The 27,763-nt window shown below is 38.7% G+C and overlaps 1 protein-coding gene across 3 annotated transcripts in view; it reads left to right on the top strand.

The window, feature by feature from the left end:
• Positions 1-5,621: 5,621 nt before the first annotated feature.
• Positions 5,622-27,763, top strand: part of DNAH7 (dynein axonemal heavy chain 7) — a 235,426-nt gene continuing 213,284 nt past the window's right edge. For all 3 annotated transcript variants that reach the window (XM_070242074.1, XM_023622248.2, XM_023622249.2), the window contains exons 1-5: positions 5,622-5,848; positions 11,215-11,277; positions 17,705-17,767; positions 20,602-20,710; positions 21,466-21,613. In XM_070242074.1, coding sequence (XP_070098175.1) covers positions 5,834-5,848; positions 11,215-11,277; positions 17,705-17,767; positions 20,602-20,710; positions 21,466-21,613 — 398 coding nt within the window. In that variant the 5' untranslated portion in view covers positions 5,622-5,833. The remainder of the gene's footprint in view (positions 5,849-11,214; positions 11,278-17,704; positions 17,768-20,601; positions 20,711-21,465; positions 21,614-27,763) is intronic.

Below are 27,763 nucleotides of genomic sequence, written 5' to 3'. Positions count from 1 at the left end.
TTATTACCTGTGGTGTAAGCCCTTGAGGAAATTTTTTTGCTTCTTGTACTCTTACTTTCTAAGTGCTTTTTGCTTCTTTTTGGCCGACTCAACCTTCTAATACTCGACTGCTTTCAGAGCTTTACACTGTGCCCTCGGGCTATGAAAGCACCACATTTTCAACCCATTCTCTGAACCCTACCTCAACCTCCAGGTTTTTACTGAAATGTGTCTCTCCTTGGAAGTTCTGTGTCTTTGTGGGACTTTCAATTCTTCCACAATGCAACTTTTAGTTCTTCTGGAGACGGGAGCTGCAGCATTTATCTTTTCGTTTCCAGTACAAATTCTTACTAGTTTTAGGCTTATAACATCTTCTCTCCTTGTCTCCTGCTTCATTCATTGAAGACATCGGCTCACAGTTTTCCTCTCTACTCTGCTACTTCAGCATCCATGGGAACAGCCATAACCTTAGCAACTTACTTCCTTGACCTTCCGTGGCCAAAGTCTTTCACTTCAGTCACCCACTTCCATGGCCACGCTGGGGACCTTGTCAATGCCTGTAATTGCTCCACTTCTGAAATCGCAGAGTCAATACTCTCACTCCTAACCTTTCTGCTTCGACATTAGTTTCTTCCATGTCTCACTCTCACTGAGCCCCCCACTCACCCCATTTAACACCTTTCTCCCCATTTAACAGCCCTTTATTCCTCTATTAATTTTAGGTTCTGAGATTCTTTATTTTAACTTCACTCTTATCAAATTCTCCATTCTCTTGCTCTGTTGTTGTTGGAGGAGGTCATCGAGAGGACACAACCACCAGTTGACCTTTGAGCTGGAATCCAGCAATGAGAGGATCCTCACTTTCTCCCCTGTCCTTGGAATGGACTTTCTGCCCACCGTTCTCACAGTGGGAACCCGTTTCAAGGACGCAGCCTTGAGAGAGTAATGTGTTGCTGAGGCCACCTGGACAGTACACATGACTGAACCCTGTTAAGGCCTCTATATAAACTTTTAAGATTCTGGTGGGCGGGTACGGAGATCGGCTCTGCTTGAGGCCGCCCAAGACAAACTTTGTATGTAGGTTCCCTTGCTTATTAAACCCACCACATACTGAGCTGGATTGGTCGTCCTCTTTCTTCAGTCTCTCCTTGCCCTCTGTGCATAGGGCCCAGTTGGCAAGCTAACAGTTGTTCTTCTGTCGCACCGGCCTTGGAAAGGGGCCATGTGTTGGTCTTCTCTGAACCTGAGCCTGGTCTGTTGAACATCTTTGGAGTATAGATTTGTCATTACTAATTCAAGGGCTTCAGTTTCAGCTGGGCCCTCTCTCTGTTTCCTCCATCACTTCTGTTCTCTCTCCTTTTCAGCCAAGTTACTTCAAAACTTCATTCCGCTCAAATTTTTTCCTAACTCCTGACTTCTACCCTTCCCTCTACTTCTCAGCAGATGATTTTTGCTTTCTACATCATGGAGAAAATGAAAATCACTTTTTGGGAATGCCCCCAACTGCATACCAGCAAAGTCCCCAACACTCACACCTCCCCTCATCCTTCCCTCCACCTTCTTTTTACAATGTGTCCTTAAAAAGTGTCTCTTCGTCTGAAGTAATTCTATCTCCCTTTTACTTTTTCCTTTGTTTTCATCCTTTTCCTTCCCATTTGTATTTAAACACAAACAAAACCCTCTTGTTTGAAAAGATAAAGTCCTTCTCTCTGTGGCTTCCCTCAGTCCCCACTCTATGTCTCTTGTTCAGAACTCAAACTTCTTGCAGATTTGTCGCACTGGCAGTCTCTCTCCCTTTGCTTCTCAAACCTCTGGTGTCTGGGTTCACATCCTCCTACCTCATTGTCCTTAAATCCCTTTGCCATGTTCACTGACGATTTCCTTGTTGCTCTATCCATTGGATACTTTTAAATCCTTAGATTACTTACTTTCCAAAGACTTTGACCCCATTGACCGTAGTCTCCTCCTTGAAATCTTATTTTCTTTGATCTCCATGAGTCTATACTCTTAGTTCCCAATTGCCTCTGGCCACTTCTTCTCAGTTCTCTTTGTAGGGTCCCCTTCTGTCCAACTCTTAAATATTAGGTTTTTAAAAAAATACTAGATTATTTCTGTTTCTGTTCTGCACACTCCCTGAGCCATCTCATCTATGCTCATGAATTTGAATGTCATTTATATGTTAATGAGTCTCAAATCCATGTCCCTAGCTCAGAAATGATCTTCTGAGCTTCAACTAATATGTACAACATCTAGTGGCCATAAATATATTTACACGTCTTAGAGGGATCTCACAGTCACTGTGTCCCACTCCAGACTCATCACTTTCTCTTGAAAGCCTCCTCCTCCTCTTCTTTCCTCTCCCTCACCATCCATACAGGTATCCAAAGCAGTAAAAGGATCCTCACCCTTATTTCTCTCTTTGAAACATCCACATCTTAGCGAAACCACCTCCCGACTATCTCCTGAATCTGTCCACTTCGCTCTATTACCTTCATGAGTCCATTTCTGGCCACTATCATCTCTCACTGAACTCTTGTAATAGGCTCCCAGTAGGTCTCTCTCTTGCCTCCAGTCTTGCCTTTCTCCTCTCCTTCCACCAGAAGAAAGCAAGGGTGATCTTTCTAAAATGCGAATGTGATCCTGTCATTCCTCCTCCTCCTCTTTCTTCTTTGGCTTCAGTTTTCCTCCTTTTTTTAAAGGACTAAAAAAATTTTTTAATGTCGTAAAATATACGTAACATAAAATTCACAGTTTTGACCAGTTTTAAGTGTATAGTTCATTGGCACAAAGTACATTCACATTGTTGCGCAACCATTGCTACCATCCATCTCCAGAACTTTTTTCATCTTGCAAAACTGAAACTCTATACCCTTTAAACAATAATTCATCATTTGCCCCTACCTCCAATCCCTGGCAACCACCATTCTGTCTATAAGAATTTGACTACTCTACATTTCTGATGTGAGTGGAATCTTACAGTATTTGTCCTTTTGTGACTGGCTAGTTTCAATCAGCATAATGCCTTCCTGGTTCATCCATGTTGTAGCATGTGACACAATTTCCTTCCTTTTTAAGGCTAAATAATATTCCCATTGTGTCCAGCAATAATGGACCTGCTAAAAAACTGGGGGGAATCTGCAGTAGAATACTACACAGTGTCAAAAAGAATGAGTGCATGATATGAACCCATCTCTGAGATACATTGTGAGCAGGAAAAGCAAATTACAGAATATGTTGTATAGTATGCAGGCATTTGTATAACTAAAAGAGACATATATGTCTATTTATGTATAGACATTTCTGGAAGTCTGCCAAAGAAACTAGTAACACTGGTTGCCTCTGGGGAAGTGAGAGGCGGGTCAGAAATGGAAGGAAGACTTACTTCTTGTGTAAAATTTTGTTCTATTTGAGCATTTGTTCCATACACTTGTATAACTTTAAAAAATAAATACTAGTATGTAGGCTATGAAAAAAAATCCAATTGTCTGTATTCCTACATTTTGTTTATTCATCTATCTGTGGACACTTGGGTTGCTTCCACCATTTGGTTATTATGAATAATGTTGCCATAAATGTAGTTTACAAATAACTGTTTCTGTCCCTGCTTTCAGTTCTTTTGGGTATATACCCAGAAGTGGAATTACTGGATCATATGGTTATTCTATTTTTAACTTTTTGAGGAACTGCCATACTGTTTTCCATAGTGGCTGCACCATTTTGCATTCCCACCAGTAGTGTATAAGGGTTCCAATTTTTCTATATCCTCATCAACGTTTGTTAGTGTCCATTTTTTTTTTGGGATAATACCCATGCTGATGGATGTAAAACGGCATCTCATTGTGATTTTGATTTACATTCCCTAATGATTAGTGATGTAGAGCATCTTTTCATGTGCTGATAGGCCGTTTGTATATCTTCCTTGGTAAAATGTCTGTTCAAGTCCTTTGCCTTTTTTTTTTTTTTTTTTTTGCTGAGGAAGATTCACCATGAACTAACATCTGTTGCCAATCTCCCTCTTTTTGCTGAGGAAGATTTGCCCTGAGCTAACATCTGTTGCCAATCCTCCTCTATTTTGTATGTGAGCTGCTACCACAGCATGACCACTGATGAGTGGTATAGGTCTGCACCTGGTAACCCAACCGGGGCCGCCAAAGTGGAGTGTGCCAAACTTAACCACTAGGCCACTGGGGCTGTCCCACTTTTGCCATTTTTTGAATCAGGTTATTTATTTGTTGTTGAGTTTTAGGAATTTTCTATATATTCTGCATAGTAATCTCTTATCAGATACGTGATTTGCAAATATTTGCTCTCATTCTGTGGTCTGCCTTTTTACTCTGTTGATAGTGTCCTTTGATGTACAAAGGTTTTAAATTTTGATGAAGTCCAGTTTGTCTATTTTTTCTTTTGTAGGTTGTGCAACTGGTGTCATATCCAAGAAATCATTGCCAAATCCAATGTCATAAAGCTTTCCTCTTGTGTTTTCTTCTAAGAATTTCATAGTTTTAGCTCTTACATTTAGGACTTCTATCCACTTTTAGTTAATTTTTGTATATGGTATTAGGTAAGGGTCCAACTTCATTCTTTTGCATGTGTATATCCAGTTTTCCCAGCTCCATTTGTTGGAAAGACACTGTTTAGATTACTGTAGCTTTGTAGTAAGTTTTGAAATCAGAAAGTTTGAGTCCTCCAACTTTGTCCTTTTCCAAGAGTGCTTTGGCTATTCCGGGTCTCTTGAAATTCCATACGAATTTTAGAATGGGATCTGGTCATTTCTTAACATAAACCTTCAGTGGAGGTCAGTTGCCCCTGCAGTCTAAACTCCGTATCACGTTTGAGACAGTCCTTGAGGATACAGCAATGGCTTACCACCTCAGCTGCATCTCTACATTCTCTCTAACTCCCTTTACCCAAATCTACTCTGCAACCTTTCAGAACCATTTTCAGTTCTTCCAGCAGCCACCTACCCCTGTCTCAGGCCTTTTTATGTAATCTGCTTTCTACCTGCAACACTGTTTGGCCATGTCATTTTCCTTCAGACCTCAGCTGTCAAATCCCTTCCACATCTTCTTGAGAAAATAGTTGGCGCTTTGAGTTTTCCCTGCCGACTCTCATTCCCATCGTTGAGTCCACTGCCTTATAACCGCTTCTTTGAATACTCCCTTCACCTGTGCTGAAGGGATAGTGTCTTGGTCACATTTGTATGCCTAGTGCCTGGCACAACACCATCTGAGAATGTTGGTTTACATGAATTCTTGAAGGTTCTTTTTCTGGTATTCTTCCAAGGGATAGTTTTTGGGAAAAGTCAAGAAAACAACAGGAACTGAAAGCACACGGATAACAGAAAAAAGGTGTTAACGGGTCCCCATCTTTGCATCATTTCATTTCTCTAGTCCTCGGGGACCTTCTAGGCACACAGTTAAATGAGGGGTTAAGCCAGGGGTCCGGAGCACCCAGCTAAGTTACAAGGAGGGTGCAGAAGTGTGACAATCAGTAATCACACAGTATTGACCCTTCCAGGCAGAAGGAGACGCACCCACCGCCTGCAGCGCCCACCGCGTCCCGCGGCCCCACAGCACAGGCGCAGAGGCGCCACCGCGCGCCGGGGAAAGCGCTTCCTGCGGGGCCGCGGGGCTCGTTCCCGCGTGAGGTACCAGGAGCCGCAGGGGACCGGAAATGGAAACTGCGCCGGCCCGTTGCCTAGCAACGAACGCGGCCGGAACGCTAGACGGCCGGGCGCTGAGGGAGCAGGGACTGCAGGCGGGTCCCAGGCGACGTCTTGTCCGAGGGGCTCCCGGGGCCACCGGACAGGAGCATCCCGGGGGCGCCCCGCCGCCGCGGCCGCGTCCTCGCAGCCATGAGCAGCCAGCAGGTGAGAGGGCGGCTCCTCGCCAGGCTCGCCCCGCCGCGAAGCTTCCCGCGCGTTTCCAAAATGATGGAAACCCGAGTCCTCCGGACTCCCCAGTTGTGAGCTCGCGGGGTACAGCTTCCTTCACCCCAGTTCCCATCTGGGATGCTGAGCGCTGTCCGTGGAAACTCTTTTGTTTCCTTCCCGGCCGTTCGTCCTTGGTGTTGTCATAACAACCAAACAGATCAGTCGAGCGGTGCGCCAGCAGTTTAAACTACAGCCCGAGTGTCCCGGCGTGCTAAGGGTGGGGGCGTTTGGGTCGGGGAGGCTCGCTGGGGAGTTGGCTCTGGCGTTGGAATGTAAGCTCATTCCTAGCTGTGTGACTTTGGGCGAATCACTTAGTCTTTTTAAGCCTTCGTTCCCTTTTTTGCAGGGGGAAAAATCAGAACAACTTCCCCTCCTTTCTAAGGTTGTTATAAAGTTCAAATAAGATAAGATACCTTACCATACCATACCATATCATTACCATACCATACCCTACGTGAAAGAGTTTGGTAAGTGGCAAATGGAATTTCTTCCTAAGAAAATATCACCAAGGCATGTAATAAAGAATGCATGTTGCACTAGCTTCTTTTTAGAACTCTTTCTTGATTGAACTTAAGACCAGCTGTTAACAAAAGGAAAGAGGAACAATGGTCAAACTTTGTAATGCCCGACGAAATGGGGAGGCATTAGGCGTGGGCATTGTTCTGGCTATAGCTAGAATGCAACTCTAGCTCTCTATATGGAAAGGGCCCCGTGAGCATCTTGGCACTGAATGGGAAACATTTACTTTTCAGCCTGCACATTTTGCTTAGTTTCTTTGTTTTGATGCTACACTATAATTCTTTCCTTTTCGATATTTCATATTTTTTTGTAGTATTGCAGTTTATTGTGAAAACACTGTTAAAAGGTGATTTATTCCCCTATCCATTGGGTTGTAGATTGCTAACAGGAAATGTCAAAACCCTAATTCATTAGTTAATCAAATAAGTAACCTCTAAATGATCAGGACAATTTAGTTTTAGCCTTTTATTGAAATGTGTAATAAATTGAGAACTAAGAAACACTGATTTACTTACCATATAACTAGTAATTAGTAGTAAAAGAACAAATGAACAAACAAAAAATAACAAAAAAATCGAGACGGGTAACTGAAAAACTCAGCAATTAGGTTAATAGACTGCACTAGTGATTTTTTCCTGTGACGTTTGAAGTCCTTTTAAAAAAGTTTGTTATCATCACCATCCATTTACATTAAGCAACTTATTTCCTTGATGCCCCTATTAGTCTTTGGCCTAATCTTGAACCATATTGTATGTTGTTGAAATTAAAAATACATGTTTACTATATTTGCAATGGTATTTCTGAATAGCCATTATTTTGCAAAGCCCATAATTGACCAATTTACAACTAAAAAGCATCCACTAAACACCTATTGGCAATTAAGTTTTAAGTTCCGATTTATCTTAATAAAAGTGATGTTTGGAAATGACACCGCTCATCCCTCTCCTGCACAGAGGGCCCTGGATGCTTGAAAAGGCAGTGGGATCTTGGAAGAATGGGCCTGAGCCCGTCTAGGATGATTTCCATTTTCTACATACTATTTTTAAACAGCAGGGGTCCCTCTCTCGCTGCTTCGGTTGATCTGTAATTTTCAAACTCTTGATACTTTCATTTATGCTAATTTAGAGCATAGTTTTCCTTTTGAAAGGATGAAAGTTTTAATATTTTAACCTAAAACAAATGGAATGGATTGAACTTTTGGTAATGCCATTTTTATGTGATGTTTACTTATGTATTTATTTAGTTTGAAAAAGTGAGCAGGTGCTAAAATCATGTTTGCTGACGGAGATTTTAACGTATGCATCTTGTTAGCGGAAGGTTGAGCGTGACAGGGCATTTTTCAGGAATGGCAGTCTGAGCTCTTAAATTAGGTGTTTAAAAGAAATATAAATATTTTACAACTGCTCATTTCATTTTTTAAAATTAGTTAAACCATAAAATAAGGCATCTTGAGTTTCAGTTGCAGTACTTTCAGGGGTTTAAAGATGCAAATATCCAAAGACCACGAAGCTCCCTACAAATCCACTACAGATTGTGGGCAGAGAAGAGGAAAAAGCTGTCAGCATATCTCTACTCTAGCACTTTTTCTAGTTGTTAAATTGAGTAGTTTTGCATTTATATGACGCTCATTCTGTTTTCCTTCATATCTTGTTGATGTCATTGCTTAAAAAGGAGGTCAGAGTGAAAACAGTTGGATAAGAGGCCAACAGCATGGTGATATCTTTAACAACCATAACTCAAGCATATGCCAACTGCATATGTTTAAATCAACTGTATTAAATTTTGAGAGGTTATTGTTGATTTAACCAGACAACTTCATAAGATTATTGTTGATTTAACCAGACACATTAATAGGTTCTGGTCATTTGATTAGAATGGTTAAATTTGGAGTATACCAGGTTTACCCTTTCAATAGACTCGTGGTTGAAAATCAGCAAAATGAAATCTAAATGCACAACTAGGCTGCTTAAGGAAGACCTAGACTCTTCAGCAATTTTAATTTTGGTTATGTAAAATTATATCCGTCAGGATCCCAACAGAAAACAGATGGCAAGCTCAAAAGGATTTGATTGAAGACAACTTATAAGAAGACCATTTGCAGAGGTGTGTGCAAGGTTACAGGAAGGAACCAACAGGGATGAGGAGGATTAAATTTAAGGATTAACAGCAATAGGAAGCCATTGCCATTCCTAGGCCTGACGGGTCAAAGAAACTGAACACCATTCTCAGAACCTGGTGAGAGCTGGGGGCTTGGAATGGTAGCTTCCTGACAGGAGCTGAGCTATGGAAGAATTCAGCCACTGTCAGAACTTTGGGAAATGGAGTACAGGAAAGAAATAGCCAAAACCCTGTCTCCTCCTGCTCTCTAGACTGCTACTAGTGCCTCTCAATGCTTAATCCCCACCAGAAGCCAAAGGACTGGGAGCCCAGATGATGCCCATACATAGAATTCAGACTTCCAGGCACAGAGCAAGAAGAAAAGCATGGAGACTTGACTGGGCCAACCAAAAATTGACCATCACAGAAATGATTATAAGTAAATACAGCTTTATAGACATTTCCATTTACAAATCAATTGGGATTAAAAGTTTGTAAGTCAATCATTTAGATCCTATGATGCACTTTCCATTCAAAATCTTTATACCTAAGACTAAGTCCAGCAAAAGATGCATAAGACCCTTATAAACGATATTATAAAATGTTTTTGAAGGATACGCTCTCAGGATCTGAATAAAGAAATAGATTGTATTCATGAAAAAGAAGGGTCAGTATCATAATGATATCAATTTCCTCCAAATTATTCTAGAAATTTAATGTGTTTCTATCAAAATCCCCAAAAGTTTCATGCAGTGTGGATTATAAAATTAACATGGTAGAGGAAATGTCAAGATTGCGTATGATAACTTTTGAGAATAGTAAGATAGAGAGAATTGCCTTACAGCTCTCAAGACCTATTGTGAAGTCGTAGTAGTTTAGACAATGCAATACAATTTGTTTACAGATAGACAGATATACCAATGGAATTAAATAAAAGGACAAAAGCAGATATGCCCATACACACATGTTGTAAATATATATTATATACACACACTATATTGTGCATGTGAGATACAAGAATTGTGTGTGTATGTACTAAGATATATGGCAAAAGATGTTTACTGAAACATCTTTTGTAAAAGAGAGACATTGGAAACAAACTAAATGTTCATTCACAAGAGAATGGAATGGATAAATTGTTTTATATTCCTATAGTAGAACTCTATACAGCTGTGAAAATCAGTGAGGAAAGTATCAATGTGGGAAGTGAGAAGCTACCTGCTGGGATGCTGAAAGGTTGGAAAGGAAGTCTCCCTCTGTGATGTAAGGGGAACTTGCTGGAAAGCTACCTTTAGGGATGCTGCAGAAACCTGCTGGAGGGTGTCTGGCACTGGGTCAGCCACACAGCACAACTTGCGAAGGTGCCCAAGGGCAAGGATGCTGACTGCTGGCAGCCACGTCATGGGAGCAACAAGAAAAAGCACTGGAACCAGGAAGAAAAGTCTCTTCCTCTTACAGTGTCCCTTTTGAATCCTCCTGATATTGTGCCACCTGGAGAAATGTTTGCACAAAGCAGGACAAAAAGCATGAATCTGATGATGAGAGGCAAGAAATTGATAAGTGGCCAAAGCATAACTCATATTATCTGTTTTGTAAATCAAAGTATCATTCTCAACAGTGCTTCCTCTTACCTAGATGAAATTCTTACCATGGAATTATTCTCTATTGCAAAGAAGGTAAAGGCAGTCTTCTCTGAAAGTTACTGCTAAAAAGTACAAATGATGCTACAGTAACTTGAGGGTGCGTTAACCTGAATACATTGTCACCCTAGGAAGGGAGCATTCTGGAAAAAAAATGAAGTTTTAGTCATGGAGAAGGGAGGTGGAATTGAGTAAACTTTGGACACTGATTAGATCCAGATAAATTCCCAGAAGAAGATATCACCAATTCCCCACTGAATTGTCTTGGCACTCTTGTTAAAAATCAACTGCCGATAAATGTATGGATTTATTTCTGAACTCCCAGTTCTATTCCTTCGGTCTTTATGTTTATCCTTATGCAGTCTTCATTACTGTAGCTGTGTAGTAAGCTGTGAAATCTGAAAGTGTGAGTCTGCCAACGTTTTTCTCCTTTTCCAAAATTGTTTGGCTGTTCTGGGTCTCTTACACTTCCATGTGAATTTTATGATTAACTTGTTACTTTCTACAAAAAAAAAGTGGTTGGGATTTTGACAGGAAGTGTGTTGAATCTGTAGATTATTTTGAGGAGTCTTCCAATCCATAAGCATGAGGTATCTTTCCATTTATTAAGGTCTTCTTTAATTTCTTTCAGTAATGTTTTATAGCTTTCATTGTACAAGTCTTACACTTATTTTATTAAATTTATTTCTAAGTATTTTATCCTTTTTCATGCTATTGTAAATGGATTCATTTCTTAATTTCAATTTTGGATTGTTCCTTGCTAGTGTCTAGAAATACAGTTGATGTTTCTGTATTAATCTTGTATCCTGCAACCTTGCTGAACTTGTTCTTTAGCTCTAATAATTTTTGTGGATTTCTTATGATTTTCTGCACACAATATTATATCATCTGTAGAGTATGTTTTGGAATATTTTGGATGATATATGCTTTCGAAAGCATTTATCTACTCTAGATATTTGGTTGACTCTGTAAAATTTGGTTGACTGAATAAGTTTTAACATTAACAGAATAAACAGTTTTGGGTTTTTTTTTGTATTTTTCATGCAGGATAAATCAGCCAACAAAGGAAAACCCAAGATACCAGTAAGGTTTTTACCACAGTTATCTACGGTAATTTACCAATATATTATCATACTGTACTGCTTTTATAATAATGTTATTTACTAGTTTTCGAACTTATAACTTACTGAATTTCTGATTTTAAAGTCTGTGCTCCATTTAATTCTTTTTTGATGGGGAACATATATAAGGTACATGTCTTAGGAAAATAACTATCTTAAAGTAACTGTAAGCTATAATTACCTAGTATGTACAGAATATTTGAGTATTCTGAAAAAAGAATTGTGAAGATGTGCTAACAGAAGCAGTGTTGAAGTCAGGAAATGAGGACTTGGGTTACAGCTTTGTCACTAATGGCTCTGTGACTTGTGGGGAGTCACTTACTTCTCTGAGCTCCAGTTTCTGAGTGTGATAATGAGCTGATTTGATGAACTTGGGGAGATGCGTCTTCCAGTGCTAAAATGCTGTGCTACAGAAGATTTCTTAGATCTTGGCATCCTTTTACATTGTTTTGACTTTAGATTATCATTGTCCTATGGAAGAAGTAGTTAATAGACATTTTCAGTTAATAAAGTGCTGATAAGTTAGATTTTACTGCAATAAAATTTACTGTCTAATAATTATGTTGAGTTTAGTGCCTTTAAGTTACTCTCTTGTGATTCCTGGAAGTTAAGTTTAAGTGGAGGTTCAATGCAAACGTTATTTGCTTTGAAACATGTTTTAAAAGCTCAGAATGACTATAAAATGGAATCTGCGTTGCTTTATACAGAGAAGAGTCCTAATAATTTGAAATGAAAGATTCTCTCAGGTTAAAAAAACTCGAATGAAAATTTTTAGGTGAATGTTCTTGAACATTTCAAAGTACATCTTTTAATTGTGAACCTATTTTTTTTTTTTAAAGATTGGCACCTGAGCTATGGTCTATTGCCAGTCTTCTTTTTTTCTTTTCTTCTTCTTCTCCCCAAAGCCCTCCAGTTGTGAGTGCCTCTGGTTGTGCTATGTGGGACGCTGCCTTAGTGTGGCCTGATGAGCAGTGCCATGTCCACGCCCAGGATACGAACCAGCGAAACCCTGGGCCACCGAAGCAGAGTGCGCGAACTTAACCACTCAGCCACGGGGCTGGCCCCCAATTGTGAACCTATTTGTATCGATAATGCCAAGTTTGTCACACCATATTCTATAAAATAAAATCATAGCTTTTGTATTTAGTTATCAAATATTTGTTTTAAGTTTCTAGATTAAAAGACAAAGACCTGAAGTGGAATAGACATTTTTTCTCTTTAGAAGTTTCACAAATTTTAAAACTGAAAAAAAAATTACTTAGTTTTTTTTATGTTACTAGTATGTAGGTTTAGAAATAGCAACTAAATTGAAATTTATTTACTGAATAAATATTCAGAGGCTGAGTTGAATAATCCTTTCTAACCAGTGAGCCATGTAATTGCCTAAAATGCTTACGTTGGCTGATTTAAACCTTATCCTGTGTCATATTTACTGTATCTTTCAATTTTTCTTCCATATTGTTTGAATTTTGTCTTTTAAGATAAATAATATTTTAAGAGAGATTTAAAAAGTAATCCATTGATTAAAAAATTATTTTCATTTGAATGTTAAGGTTTGCCCTCCGATGAAATTTTCCTGCAGTAGTTAAGACCTAGAGAGATTTCATTACAGAACTTCCTGCTTCCAGAGGTGATCCTTGTTGCTGAATCAAGGGTGACCCAGCATTGGTGGCTCCCAGCCTCTGTGATCTGGACACCTGATTCTCACCCTTTTTGTACACCTTACTCAAAGCACTCTCAGGAATCTTAAATCCTTTATGGAGCAAGACGAGAGAGGAACAATGGAAGGGCAGACAGAAGGAGGGAAGAGCACTGATTTTTAAGTTGCCTTAGCTTGTTTTCCTGTGACAGAGAGCCTGAAGAAAGGACTTGTGCACACTTTCTTTGGGAGGTGATCCCCAGAAGCAGGAGTGAGGGGTTAGGGAGAGTAAAACTAGGAAGAAGTAGAAACCATTACGAGGATGTGTTGTTGGTTGTCACACTTAGGCAACTGGAGTGACTCTGCCATGACCTTCTGAGTTGCTTCTAGAATGCTTCTTGGAATTATCCGCCTGAGGATGGTCAGGGTGGTAGCATTTATCTGTGAGCTCTCATCCCACACTGGTGGAGTTTGCTCCTGAGAATCCTAACTCACCCACTTATGGCTGCTCATGTGTGTGTGCAGAGTGGGCTACTCTGAGAACTCCATGCTATGGCCTTGGAGAAGCCCCACAGCAGAAAGAAAAAGACCGTTTCTTGAGGTGAAACACTGTCATTCCTACATGAATTGAAGCCAGCACAGAACTGTTCACTGTAGCCATGTCTGGAATCAGAGATGAGGCCAGGAGGATGAGAAAAGATATGAGGCACGAGAGTCATCTGGTAGAAAAGTCAAGGGAATTCCCTTGGGGCCAGTGTCACAAGAGTGCCAAAGCAGAGGGAAGGAATGGCATATGCCTAAGTCATCATCTGAAAGGAAATTGCAGACTAAAATGGAATTGCTTGTCAGCATAAATAGTACGTAGATATTACTTTAAAATCCACCGCTTTGGTTTTATTGAAGAACAGTATTACTTAGCTAGATGGGATTCTGGCTTCTGTGTGGCAGCTCTTCTTGGTTAGCCAGAGAACTGTTCTTTATAAAATATTCTATGAGAGAGAGATTCTGCACTGCAGTGTAAGAAGGAAACATTAAGGCCCGCAACACTCTTTTCCGAGTAGGATGCTGATGAGACTGGCAGGATAGCTCTGCTGGCAGGACAGGCAGTGTAGAGGTCCTAAGAAGTCAGGTGTGTGGGGATTTTTGTAGGAGGCCGAGGTTAAGCAAGGCGTTTTGTACATTTGTAGTGGCTCCAATACAATAGACCTCATTTGAATTCCCTCTGTATCCTGGTATGAAAATTGCAGGACACTTGGACCGTATATTCCAGAACTTTTCTTCTCTGTCATCTACAATTGCATTCTGATTAGGCCTTTACCACATCCTCATTCTTCTCAAAGGAAGCCTTCAACTTTGGGAACACCTACTGCATCTTTTAGCTTGAAAATGTGCTCGTGTTTCCCTTCACGTCCTGTGGTCCACTGGGAATTGTAGAAATTGTAGAAGACAGAGCCATTTGTGGTACAGCACTGGATATTTAGGAAATATTCACGTAACCTGATGTTTGTACTTTGGGAAGTACTGTTTGAAGCTCATGGCCATTCTTTTTTACTTTTCTTTCTTTTTAGTTGCACTTTTTTTTTAGGGCTTGCTTAGCCAATTTGTAACTTTTTCTAAGATAAAGTTAAAATTATTTTGAAGTTAGCTTATCAAGCTCTATAAGACTGATTTAGTAGACTAGTAGAGATGGAGCAGGGTGAGGGGATAGGGGAGCAGGGGAGGTCCGCATGTGGATTCTATTCCGGACAGAATTTAAGCAGTAAGAGAATTACCAGGAGAGCGCTGTGCGTGTTCAAAGAAGGTCACCTGCAATTGGAGTTAAGAAAGAGAATCTAAACGTTTTTGATCTTGGTCTTGAAGAAAGTGTCAGATTTTAACAGAGAGACACTCAGGTGCATATTGGCCCCTCTGTTAGCTGACGTAACAGACTCCCAAATCTCAGAGACTTGACGCAACAAAGATTACCCCTTGCTCAGAAGTCTGATGTGGATCGGGTAACCCTCCTCCCGCCTAAGCTATGCCCATGAGAACATGTGGGCTCCTTGCTGACAGTGGCCAGGGCGGGAGAGCCAGGAAGGAGGCACAGCGCTTGTCACCTGTCCTGCTGGTGCTCACATTTCGCTGGTCTGCTCCAGTCCTGTGGCTACAACGTAACTGTCAGAGAGGCTGGGAAACGGAATTGTTTGGAGTGTATGGAGGAGGCTTTGAAAACCAAGAAGAAGCCTTGTGCCTACTTTATTAGGGGGCTTTTTCATGTTTCTGACCTGGGGGCAAATGATCAGAGCTATGCCGTAGGAAGGTTGAGGTGACCTTCAGTTGCTAGCATTTTCTGTAAATTAGGGCTCATATTTCCTGTTGCCTGGATTATTTAAAAAAGCTGCTAAACTATCCTCACGGCTGACTCTAGTCGCTTTTTTCTCATATGTCTTGTTTACTGCTGCCAGGACCATTTATGAAATAACCTTTTGTATGTCCTTGCGTAATAAATAAGATAAAAGTATAATTTATCACCCAAACTGAAAGCCATTGAGAGTGAAAGTGCTACTAGTTATGCTTGGGCAAGACGTGTGAACTGGGACGTGGGATCACCCCAAGAGGAGATCACGATGGCTCTCTGCTGCCAGCCAGGCCAATCATGCCCCAAATCTACGACCTGCATAATATAGCAGCACCCATCTATCCATCCCCGCCACACCCTTGATTTAGGTTCCTACTCAAACGTAACCTCTGCAAGAGGCCTCACTGCCCCACCCAACCGAGCACTGCTCCACCTTTCCCTCTCTCCCTTCACCCTGCTTTATTTGTCTGCATTGCTCTTCTTACTTCCTGACATTACGTGATGCTTTATTTGTCTGCATTGCTCTTCTTACTCTCTGACATTACGTGATGTATTTATTCTGAAATAGCTGTCTGTACCCCCACTAGAATGTAAGCTCCATGAGAGAAGGGGCTTCGTTCTTCCAAAGCTGTAGCTCTAGTGCCTTAAAGAGAGCCTAACACATGGTAAGAGTTCAGAAATCATCATTGAATAAGACAGTGGTTAGACCTGCTACTTCGGTTGGGCCAAGTCCCTTCACCATCGACCCCAGCATCCCCTTGAGTCATCGTTCACGATGCTCCTTCTGTCTTCAGTAAGCTCATTGCTGTTCTCTATGGAGATCCAACTGTGCCTCAAGGCTTAGCTTCCATTATTTCTTTTTCTAGAAATTTCTTTGAACACTGTACTCCATACCATTTCCTGTCCTGCATGGAAGCATATAGTTTTTAATATTAACTGGACTGTGTGCTTTGTGGGGGCAAATACTACATCATATATAAAGTCCTCAACTATACCATAGGCACAATACTAATTGCCTCATAGAGTTTTAAAGAGAATTAAATGATATAATTCATGTAAACTTCTTAAAACAATATGCAGCATGCAATGTCATCCATATAAAATATACTCTGATCAATATAAAGAATTACTGATGAGATAATTTACATTCTTTGTGTTTTATTAAGTCTTCAAAATCTAGTATATATTTTATACCTAAACATATGTCACTTCAGATGGGCCACATTTTAAGCAGCCAATAGCTACAGGTGGCTAATGAATTTTCTTTTGGACAACACAGCTTTAAAGCATACAAGAATAGCAGACATGAGGAGTAGCCACTCCCTCTAGGTCGCAGGGAGAGTGCTCAAGGAAGAAACTTGGAAGGTCCATCTCTTTCTTTCCCAAAGCTTAGATTAAGATCTCTTGGAGGGGGCGTGGCTGTGGCCCACTTGGGTGGCAAAGACATTTGCTGGGATGTTGCAGGCCTGGGCTGGAAGGGGAGAAAACCACTGCTGGGATGCTGAAAAGTTTGAAAGGAAGTCTTCCTCTGTGATGTAAGGGAACTTGCTGGAAAGCTGCCTATAGGGATGCCAGTGGAACCCGCTGGAGGGTGTCTGCCATTGGGTGAGCCACACAGCACAGGCTGGAAGGTGCCTGTGGGCAACGATGCTGCCTGCTGGTAGCCATGCCCTGGGAGCAATGAGAAAAACCACTGGAACCAGGGAGAAAAGTCCCTACTCTTACAGTTTTCTTTTAGCACTCTTTATAATATTAATGCTGGTTGGCAAAGGGAAAATGTTATAGGATCCTTCTCAAGAATCACAAAGGACAGCAAAAAAGGTAGATTTGGAGCTGAGAGGCAATAAATTGACAATTGGCAAAAAGCAAAACTCATATTGTTTGCTTTATAGATCAAAGTATCCTTCTCAACAGTGCTTCCTCTTACCTAGATAAAATTCCTACCATAAATACCCTCTACTCAAAAGAGATAGCTGCACTTTTCTCTGAAAGTTGCTGCTGAAAAGTACAAATGTTACTTACGGCAGCTTGAGGGTGTGTTGTCTTGAATACTTGTCAGCTTAGGAGGGAGAGCATTCTGCTTGTCAATAGACAAAAGTGATATTTTAGTGATGGAGAGGGGAGGTGGAGCTGAGTAAGCCCTGGGCACTAGCTAGGTTCTGATAAAGTCCCAGAAGATGATGTAATGGATGAAAAGCTTTGCATGTTTTTTAAAGCTTTTTGGTGAGTATTGGTACCATTTTTCTTTCCTTCCTTGCTATAATGGAAGCAATTCTAAGACAAATAGTGAGAATTTAAAAAGTCGTAGAGTATGTCTTTGAATATTTTGGATAATATGTGCTTTACTTTAGAGCAGACTTCTGTAAAATTTGGTTGAGTGAATCAATTTTAGCACTCACAGAGTAAACAGGTATTTTTTTCTTTATATTTTTCATGCAGGATAAATCAGCCAGCAAAGAAAAATCCAAGACACCAGTAAGAGTTTTACCACAGTTGGCTGCGGTAATTCACTTATTCGTTGAATTTTTGCCCTTTTAAATGGTTTATTAGTTTTCAAACTTGTAAATAGTAACTGAATTTCTGACTTTGAATTTTGTACTCCACTTGATTATTTTCTGATGGAGAAATTCTACAAGGTGCACATGTTAGGAAAAATGACTATCTTAATAAAGTAACTGTAAGCTGTAATTTCCTACTATGTACAGAATATTTGAATATTCTGGATGAAAGAATTTCCCTGATGGACCAGCAGAAAGTATGTCAGTGTTGGAGTTAGGAAATGAGGTGTCAGGTTATAGCTTTGTCACTCGTGGCTCTGTCATCTGAGGGGGCCACTTACCTCTATGAGCCTCAGTTTCTGAGTTTGAATATGAGCAGAGTCGATGCCATGACCTTTGAGATATATCTTTCAGCAGTGAAATGCTATGCCACAGAAGACTCTTCAGCTCTTGCCATCCTTTGTTAATTGTTATGACTATAAATTGTCATTGTCCTTTAGAAGAGGCAGTTGGTAGACATTTTCAGTTGATAGGTGCTAGGTAAGATATACTTTACCATAATAAATTTTACCATCTAGTAATTATGTTGAGTTTAGTGCCATTGAGTTATGTTCTTGTGACTCCTGGAAGTTGAGCTTAAATGAAGATTCAATGAAAACATTATTTTTTTAAATTGTGATAAATTATGCATAACAAAACTTACGATTTTAGCCATTTTTAATTGAACTGTAATTCATTGGCATTAAGTACATTCATATGTGTAATCATCACGACCATCCATCTCCAGAACTCTTTCATCTTCCCAAACTGAGACTTCTTACTCACTAAACGCTAACACCCCATTCTCCCTGCCCCCAGCCCCTAGAAACCACCATTCTATTTTCTGTCTCTGTTTATTTGGACTCCTCTAGGTCCCTCGTATAAGTGGAATCCTATGATATTTGTCCTTTTGGGTCTGGCTTATTTCACTTAGCATAATATTTTCAAGGTTCATACAAAGCATTATTTTTTGAAAGATATTTTAAAAGGTGAGAGCAGACTATGAAGTTGACTTCATGTTGCTTTATATAGAGAAGATTCTTGATCATTTAAAATGGAGGACATTTTTCACTTAGAAAACTTGAGTTAATATTCTTAGATGAATTATCTTGAACATTTCAAAATACATATTTTCATTGAAAATGTGTTCTTACTAATAATGCCAGATCATCAAGCCAAATTCTGTAAAATTGAGCCATAGCATGTTTTCCCTAGTTCTGCAAAATCTATCTTAAATTTTCTAGTTTAAAAGACAAGACCTAAAATGGAATAGACATTTTATTTTCTCTGTAAAAATTTAACACATTTTAAAACTGAAAGAAAATAAAAATTTCCCTTAGTTTGTTGTGTCTTGTTAGTATATAGGTTTGGAAATGTAAAAATTTAAATTTCCATATTTAATATTCAGTGGCCAAGTTGAATTGCGTAATAATCTTTTCCTGTTGGTGGCATATAATAGTCTGAAATGCTTTTGTTGGCTGATGTAAATATGGTTTTACGTTCGTATTTGGCTGTCTTACATTTTTTCAGCATTCTTTGAGTTTTATGTGTTTTAAGGGAAATAATATTTTTAAGAGATGTTTTTAAAAATCCGTTGATTAGAAAAAAAGTGTTTTCCTTTGAATATTAAGGTTTGCACACAGATGAAATTTTCTAGCAGTAATTAAGACCTAGAGCGATTTCATTACAGGGCTTCATGCTTCCAGAGGTGATCTTTGTTGTTAAAATCAAGGGTAACGCAGCACTGGTGGCTCCCAGCCTCTGTGGGCTGGTGACCTGATTCTGTACACTCACTCATAGCACTCCCATGAATCTGAAATCCTTTATGGAGCAAGATGAGACTGGAACAATGGAAGGGCAGACGGATGGATGGAAAAGCATTGACTTATAAGTTGTTGTAGCTTGTTTTCCTGCAAAAAAAGAGCATGAAACAAGGACCTGCGTGCAGGTAGTTTATTTGGAACAGGGAATAAGGGATTGAGGAGAATAAAACTGGGAAGAAGGAGAAGCCAGTACAAGCATGGGCTATCAAGTTGGTCTGCAGCTGAAAGGAGACACAGACTCAATTGTCAACATTAAAAAATATGTACATTTTACTTTAAAATCCACTCATTTGGGTTTATTTAAGAGTCATGTGTTCCGGTAACAATGGGTCTGTGTTCTGGTGTTGCAATAATTGGCTTGAGTTAATTAGTTGTTGCCTTTTTAAAGATGTAAGTGTTCTTCCATCTGCCACAGTCCCTACCGCTCTCCATTGTTTCCCAGCGCTGAAGCTGAGTGCTAATTAGCTGTCATCATTAGCCTTCCTCTCTCCTTTATGATACCTGCTCAAATTGTATAAGAATTTATGACCCCTGCCTTAAATGATGGAATAAATTTGTGAGTTTCCAGAATACTCCAGAGCCACTTAAAGCCATGAGAACAGGAAGACCTTTTGGAGCTGGAATGCAGTGGAACTCATTAGCGGTGGAGACCAACAGAGAGTGCCTCATTAAAATGGAAGGCTTAAAAAACATGTTAATATCTGGGGGGAAGTAGACTCTCTGGAATGAACACCCCAGTGTTGGGTAACTGGTGTCCACATCAAACTAGCATTGGGGCCTTTGGTAATGGCTCCCAAATGCTACCACCACAGCCGTTCGTGGGCTTGAGTAAGATTTGCTGTTGAGTGTTTGTGTCTTCTTTCCAGATGTCCTGATTTGGTTGAGAAAATGTCATGTTTATAAATACTCATGCATTTCATGAAAAAAGTTTTTTCTTATCTTGTTTTATTAATGCTACTTAAATTTCATATTTCAGGTGAGTACAAAGCCCCAGTGGCAGCAGGCAGCTCCGTCATTCCATTTGAGTATAAAGCAGGACAGTGATATTCCAGAACAGTTTAGTATTAAAAATGAACAGTCATATGGTAAGAGCTTTAATATTCTAACTTAGAGTTAAGGAAATTTGCTAGAGAAAAAAATCCTACAACATTTAGTTAATAGAGTAGTGAAATTGTAAAACTGAAGTGACGTTTATATCAAATAGAAAAATTTATTCCAAATGTTTTCCGTTAGAAAATAATTGATTCCAGTCTTAGTTATTTCAGGCTGTTGTAAATGCTATAAAAGCTGATAGTTTAGGAATTGGAATGCTTATAATAAAAATTTGATTTATTGTAGTCAGAATTTGCCTCTGCAAAGACTAAGAATTTTTTTCTAAAAGAGATTTTGGTAAATTGTAAACCTTACTTCCGAAAATAAGTCATTTTAATAATTTTTATTATTTTGACTCATCAGATTGATTACATTGAATGTTAACATTTTTTCATCATGGTTCTTTAAACTTCCTGAAATAGTTTTGTATTCTATTTTTATCATAATTTTAATCTTGTTCCTTTTAAGATTCTATGCAAATATAATTGAAAGTTTGCATTTATTAGCATATTAATCAAAATAGAAAATAAGTTAATTGAATATTCTTAAAATAGTCACAGGTTTCTATTATGGTGACATTAAACAAGACTAGTTTAACTTCCTCGTAGTTAAAGAAAATAAATTATAGTTACTTGTGAACTTAAAGCATGTAGTTTTTTGTTGAAAGGTGCTTTGGCATTTTATTCTAACTATTGAAATGTCTTAGCTTACTTTTTAGATGACTAACTTGTGATTTTTAAAATTCAAGCTGAATACATGGAACACGTTGGAAAAAGGGGCAAATTACTAGACCAAGTTGATGACAGTTGTGCTGGACCATCTACTTCCAAATCAAAGAGCAAATCTCCACATAAAGAACGAGAAAACTTTAGAAGCACTCTTGTTAATGTCATTATGTAAGTTCTATAAGCTAACTAGTAACTGTTACCCTAGTTTGAGCCCCTGGGAAATTTTCATCCAAAATATAAGAATTCTATGCCTCTCTAAGGATGCCTCAAAGCCTTGTTGGAATGAGGTCAGGGGATAAATGTAGAATGAAAGAATGAGCTTAACCCTATTAAGGGTATCCCACTTTTAAATATCATGAACTGAAAAAGCACCCATGTTATGCTAGATGTTGGCTGAGAGAGCGGAACGACTGGGATTCTGGTTGCAGACCTAGTGGTTGGTGGATGGGGTAGTTTTTTTCCCCATCTCTTCTGCTAAGGTGGTGTGGTGACTTCTGTGGCATTGTGAGTCTCCTATAGAAAAGGAAGGAACTGGGGCGAAATGATCAGGGTATGAGCAGAGCCGGGGCTCGGCCTGGTCTGAATTTTAGATCTGTTTATGGAGGGCAAGGCAGATGCAAGTCACTAGATCCTCTTTGCTTGTTTCCTCATAGCTCTTTGCTGGTTGCTCAGTACCCTCTTTCTTTGACTGTGACTCTCAAGGCACACACACTGCCATCTGTGAACAAATGGAGTTTCATGACACATTGCAGTAGGTGACTCACCCACAGAAACCCCTTTTTACTCTGCCCGCATGGGGCTTTACTGGCAGGATGGCCATCTGGAAGGGAGGACAGTGGGTGCTATGTGCTTACCAGGGGCAGGGGTTTTGTGGGGTCCTGTGCAGCTGGACTGTGGGTGTGTGCCTCCACTCAAGGGGGTTGGAGTTTGCTTTTGCCAGGCGCCACTGCAATATTGCCAGCTTGGCCCTCATATCTCTTTCTTGGATTAAGCACTCTTAGATCCCTCAAACAGGGTAAAATCAACACCCAAAACCATGGACCTGTAGGCTTCTGGTTACAATTTCTTAGAAGCCACTTTTTCTCTACCCTGTGTCCTGGCCAGGACACATGATCTTTCTTGACACAGTTCCCTTTGCTTGTCATTTCTGGTCCTCCTGTAGTTGAGGATAGAGTGCATCTTGGGTTTCAGCTTAGTACAGGGGTCTCAATTTGAATTCCCATTTCCCTCAGGCCTAAGAATTGTCTCCTGACTCACATGGGCGTTGAAGTCTGAGGCCCAGCCCCCACAACGGCCGCCATGGCCTCAGGTTTTTAAGGAGTGCTCTGCCTTGCCATTCCATTGTTTTCTTCCTCCTGAATATTTCCTTTCTTTCTGTGAGCCCAGCTATGCATTCAAAAGGATCTTTGTGACATATCCAGTATTTATAGAATGGTATTGGGAGGTTTTTCAAGTATCTTTGCTGCTGGGTTGTAAGAAACAGAAGTCTCTTTTTTAACGATATTTTGTCTTTTTCAGTTTTGCCTTTTATAAACAGGGCATGGATGGACTTATTGGAGTTTCTGTACTTCAATAGCATGTTTAATCCCATTATAGTTTCTTATGTATGTGGCTTAACTTCTACCAATTTATTTTTAATTTCTTATTGACGATATGTTGCCTTTGCTTATTTTTTTTTGCTTTCTACTGAATTGAATTTTCCCTCTTCTCCCTTTTTTCCTATTGGCTTAAAAGTTATCAAATATATTTCTGTTCTTTTAGTGGTTACCCTAACATTTCAAACCACATATTGTAATTTATATATTTTAAAGTTTAAAATTCATTTTATCTGTCTTCCCCATGAATATCACAGAAGGACCTTGGAATGCTTTAACTTAGCTCTGAACTTTCCCCTGCATTTTCCATGTGATTATTGTTTATCTTTTAATTTTAATTAATTAGTTAATTAATATTTTCTGCTTTTTCTTCCCAAGTTCCCCCAGTACATAGTTGTGTATTTTAGTTGTGGGTACTTCTAGTTGTGGCATGTGGGACGCCGCCTCAGCATGGCCTGAGGAGTGGTCCCATGTCCGCGCCCAGGATCCGAACCAGCGAAACCCTGGGCCACCGAAGCTGAGCATGGGAACTCAACCAGTTGGCCATGGGGCCGGCCCCTATTGTTTATTTCATTTCTACCAATATTTCTATAGTATTTTAGTTCTACCAAGTCCTTAAATTCTCTATACTCTTTTTCTTTTTAATTTAACACTTACTTAGATTTACTAAAGTCTTTCTAATTTCTTAGAAAATTGCCTTAGCATTCCAATCTTCACATCTGGGTTCATTTTATTTTTTGCTGAAGTTTATCCTTTAGTAGTTGTTTCAGTGAGGATCTGTTCAGAGTAAACTTGACACTTTCATTTCTGTAAAGGTCTCAATTTTGTCCTTATTCTTTAATTAATGATTAAGCTGGCTACAGGGTTAAAGGATAATAGTAATTTTTACCCTACACATCTGGAAAACATTAGATTGAAAAACATTAAGCATTATTTTTGGCATGTATTATTTTTCCCAGCTTTATTAAGGTATAATTGACAAATACAATTACAATGTAGTTAAAGTGCACAGTGTGATGATTTGATGTATGTACCCATTGTGAAAGGACCCCACATTCAAGTTAATTAACATGTCTATCACCTCACAGATTTACCTTTCTGTTTTTTGGTGAGAACACTTAAGTTTTACTCTCAGCAAATTTTGATTATACAATACAATATTATCAGCTATAGCCACCATGGCATGTATTATTGTAGATGAGAAGCCTATGTTGCTTTATTTGTCATTACTTTGCAATGTGTTTGTGCTGTCAACTTGTCTTTTCCTTTTTTTTTCAACATTTCATTTTTAAAGGCTTCTAGATAGGCTTTAAAAGAAACCAGCCTTATTGAGATATAATTTATATACCATTAAATTCATCCATGTTAAAGGAAGAAATTTTAGCAGATTTCTGCAGTTGCACAACCTTCTCCAAGATCCAGTTGTAGAATACTTCCATCATCCTCAGAAGTTCCCATATGCCCATTTCAGTTAATCCTTTCTACCACTGGTTGCCCAGGCAGTCATTGATCTGCTTTCTGTCTCTATAGCTTTATCTTTTCTAAAATTTCATATAAATGGAATCATATAACATGTATCTTTTTGGAATCCATTTGTCTAGTTTAGTGTTTCTGGTTTTTGGCTGTTTGACTGATGCTGTTATAAACATTTGCATGCAAATCTTTTTGTGGACATATGTTTTCATTTCTCCTGGTAGATGCCTAGGTGTAGAGATGCTGAGTTGTATAGTAGGTGTATGTTTAAGTTTTTAAGACATTGCTAAACTTTTCCAAGTGGCTATACTGTTTTATATTCCCACAAGCAGTGTCTGAAGATGCTTCTAGTTTCTCCACATCCTTGCCCACACTTTGTTTTTTGGTTTGTTTTGCCATTCTAGCCATTCTCGTACATGTGTTATTGTATCTCATTATGGCTCTAAGTTGTATGTCCCTAATGACTAATGACTAATGATGATGGATATCCTTTCTTGTGGTTGTTTGACATTTGTATAACTACTTTGGTGAAGTGTCTAAGTCTTTTGCCCTTCTTTTTATTGGATTGTTTGTCTTATTATTGCACTGTAAGAGTTCTTTATATATTTCCTATGCAAGTCCTTTATCACATATATATTTGCAAATATTTTCTCCCAGTCTGTGTCTTATCTTTTCATTTTCCTTATGGTATTTTTTTGAAAAGCAAAAGTTTTAAATTTTGATTAAGCTCAATTTATCAATTTTTTCTTTTATTGTTCATGGTTTTGGAGTCCTATCTGAGAATCTTTTCCTATCACAAGGTCATAAAGATTTTCTCCTATATTTTCTTAGAAGCTTTCTAGTTTTAGCTCTTACATTTTTGTGCATGATTTATTTCAATGGTGTATCTGTGGTGTGAGGTAAGGGTTGAAGTTCAAGTTTTTGCATATAAATATTCATATGTTCAGCCCCATTTGTGGAAAAGACTATTCCCATTGAATTACCTTAGCACCTTTATGGAAAATCATTTGACCATATATGGGGTTCTACTTCTGTTCCATTGATCTATGTGTCTATCTTTACACCACTACCGTGCTGTCTTGATCCTTATAGTAAGTTTTGAAATCAGACAGTTTAAGTGCACAAAATTTATTATTCTTTTTCAAAATTGTTTTGGCTACTCTAGGTCTTTTGCATTTCTGTATACATTTTAAGATCAGCTTATCAGTTCTTCAAAAAGAAAAGTAGCCTACTGGGATTTAGGGACTTTGCATTGAATCGGTAGACCAATTTTGGGAGAATGGCCATTTCAATAGTATTGAGTCTTCCAGTCCGTAAATATGTTATTTCTCTCCGTTTATTTAGATCTTTAATTGCTCAGCGGTGTCTTGTATTTTTAACGTACAAGTTTTGTATTTCTTTTAAAAAAGTTTTTCCTAGGTATTTTTATTTTTGATGTTATTGTGAATGGAATTATTTAATTCCATTTTCTGATTGTTTGTTGCCAGTATATAGAAAAATCAATTGATTTTTGCTTCTTGATCTTAGATCCTAAGACATTACTACACTAGTTTACTAGTTCTGGAGCTTTTATTTATTATTTTTTTTTATCCTTTATTTATTTATTTATTTTTTTGGTGAGGAAGATTGGCCCTGAGCTAACATCTGTTGCCAATCTTCTTTTTCTTTTTCTTCCTTTTCTCCCTAAAGCCCCAGTACATAGTTGTATATCCTACTTGTAGGTCATTCTAGTTTTTCTATGTGGGATGCCACCACAGCATGGCTTGATGAACAGTGCGTATGTCTGTGCCCAGGATCTTAACCGGCAAACCCTGGGCCACCAAAGTGGAGTGTGTGAACTTAAACACTTGGCCATGGGGCCAGCCCCTATGGAGCTTTTAAAAAGATGCCTTAGAATTTCCTGTATATACAATCGTGTTGTCTAAAAATAAAGATACTTATGCTACTCCATTTCCAATCTAGATGCCTTTTGTTTCCTTCTCTTTCCATTTTGCACTTGTTAGGACCTTCAGTACATTGTTGGATAGAATTGGTGAGAATGGAATTCCCAGTCTTAGGGGAAAAGCCTTCAGTCTTTCATATTTATGTAGGATGTCAGTTGTAGGTTTTTAAGATACTCTTTATCAGGTTGAGGAGGTTCCCTTCTTTTCCTAGTTTGTTGAGAGTTTTTATCATAAATGGGTGCTGGATTTCTGTCAGATGCTTTTTCAGTGTCCATTGAGATGATCATTTGGTTTTTGTCCTTTAGTCTATTTATATGGTATATTACATTAATTGCTTTTGATATGTTAAAAAAACCTTGCATTCCTCTCACTTAGTCATTATGTATAATCCTTTCTATATGTTGCTGGATTTGATTTCCTAATATTTTGTTAAGGAGTTTCAAGTCTATGTTAATAGGTGATATGAGTCTGTACTTTTCTTCTGATATCTTTGTCTGGCTTTTGTATCAAGGCACTACTGGCCTCATAAAATGAGTTGGGAAGTGTTTACCTCCTTTATTTTTTAAATGAGTTTGTGTAGAATTGGTATTATTTTTTCCTTACTTTTTGATGGAATTTATTAATGAAGCCATCTGGACCTGAACTTTTCTTTGTGGGAAGATTATTAATTACTAATTCAATTAGTTTACCCACTGTAGATCTATTCAGATTTACTATTTCTTCTTGAGTCATGTTGGTACTTTTAAATTTTTTTTATGCAGAATACACTTTTTATTTAAGTTGTCTGATTTGCTGGCAGAAAGTTATTAGACAACTTCCATGTTTTCAGCCTTTCTACTCATTTCTCCCTTTGGGATCTGCTGACTGCAAGACCAGAGCCTTTTCTATGGGTCTCCTAGGCAGACTGGTTTCCTTCCTGCGTGAGTTATGGGCTGTGGTGTTTTCAACTCTGCTTCATCTGTCTTCTATCATCTTTTAATGTTCCAAAAATTTGTTGAAATATCTCTCAGTTGATGACCCTCTAGTCTCTTCACAATCGTTGGTTAAAATTATTTTACAAGCATTTTCACAGGGAAACTTGAAAAAAGGGCTATTTATGCCACCATCTTGAACCAAAACCTCTATTGATTTAATAAAGAAAGAAAAAATTGATATATTTCTTTTCACTTTTGAGAAATAAGTACATCATGTTTTCTTTTTAACTAGATAAAGTGTCTCCTATATTGATTATTTTATTTCTGAAAGGAATGTTTTTCTGTTGGAAAGAGCATGGCAGTTTGGAAGTATGTATGGATGGGCAAATTCTT

The sequence above is a fragment of the Equus caballus genome, chromosome 18 (assembly GCF_041296265.1).
Source record: "Equus caballus isolate H_3958 breed thoroughbred chromosome 18, TB-T2T, whole genome shotgun sequence".
NCBI lineage: Eukaryota > Metazoa > Chordata > Mammalia > Perissodactyla > Equidae > Equus > Equus caballus.
Note: the sequence above shows the minus strand (reverse complement) of the source record. Positions and strands in the feature narration are given on the sequence as shown.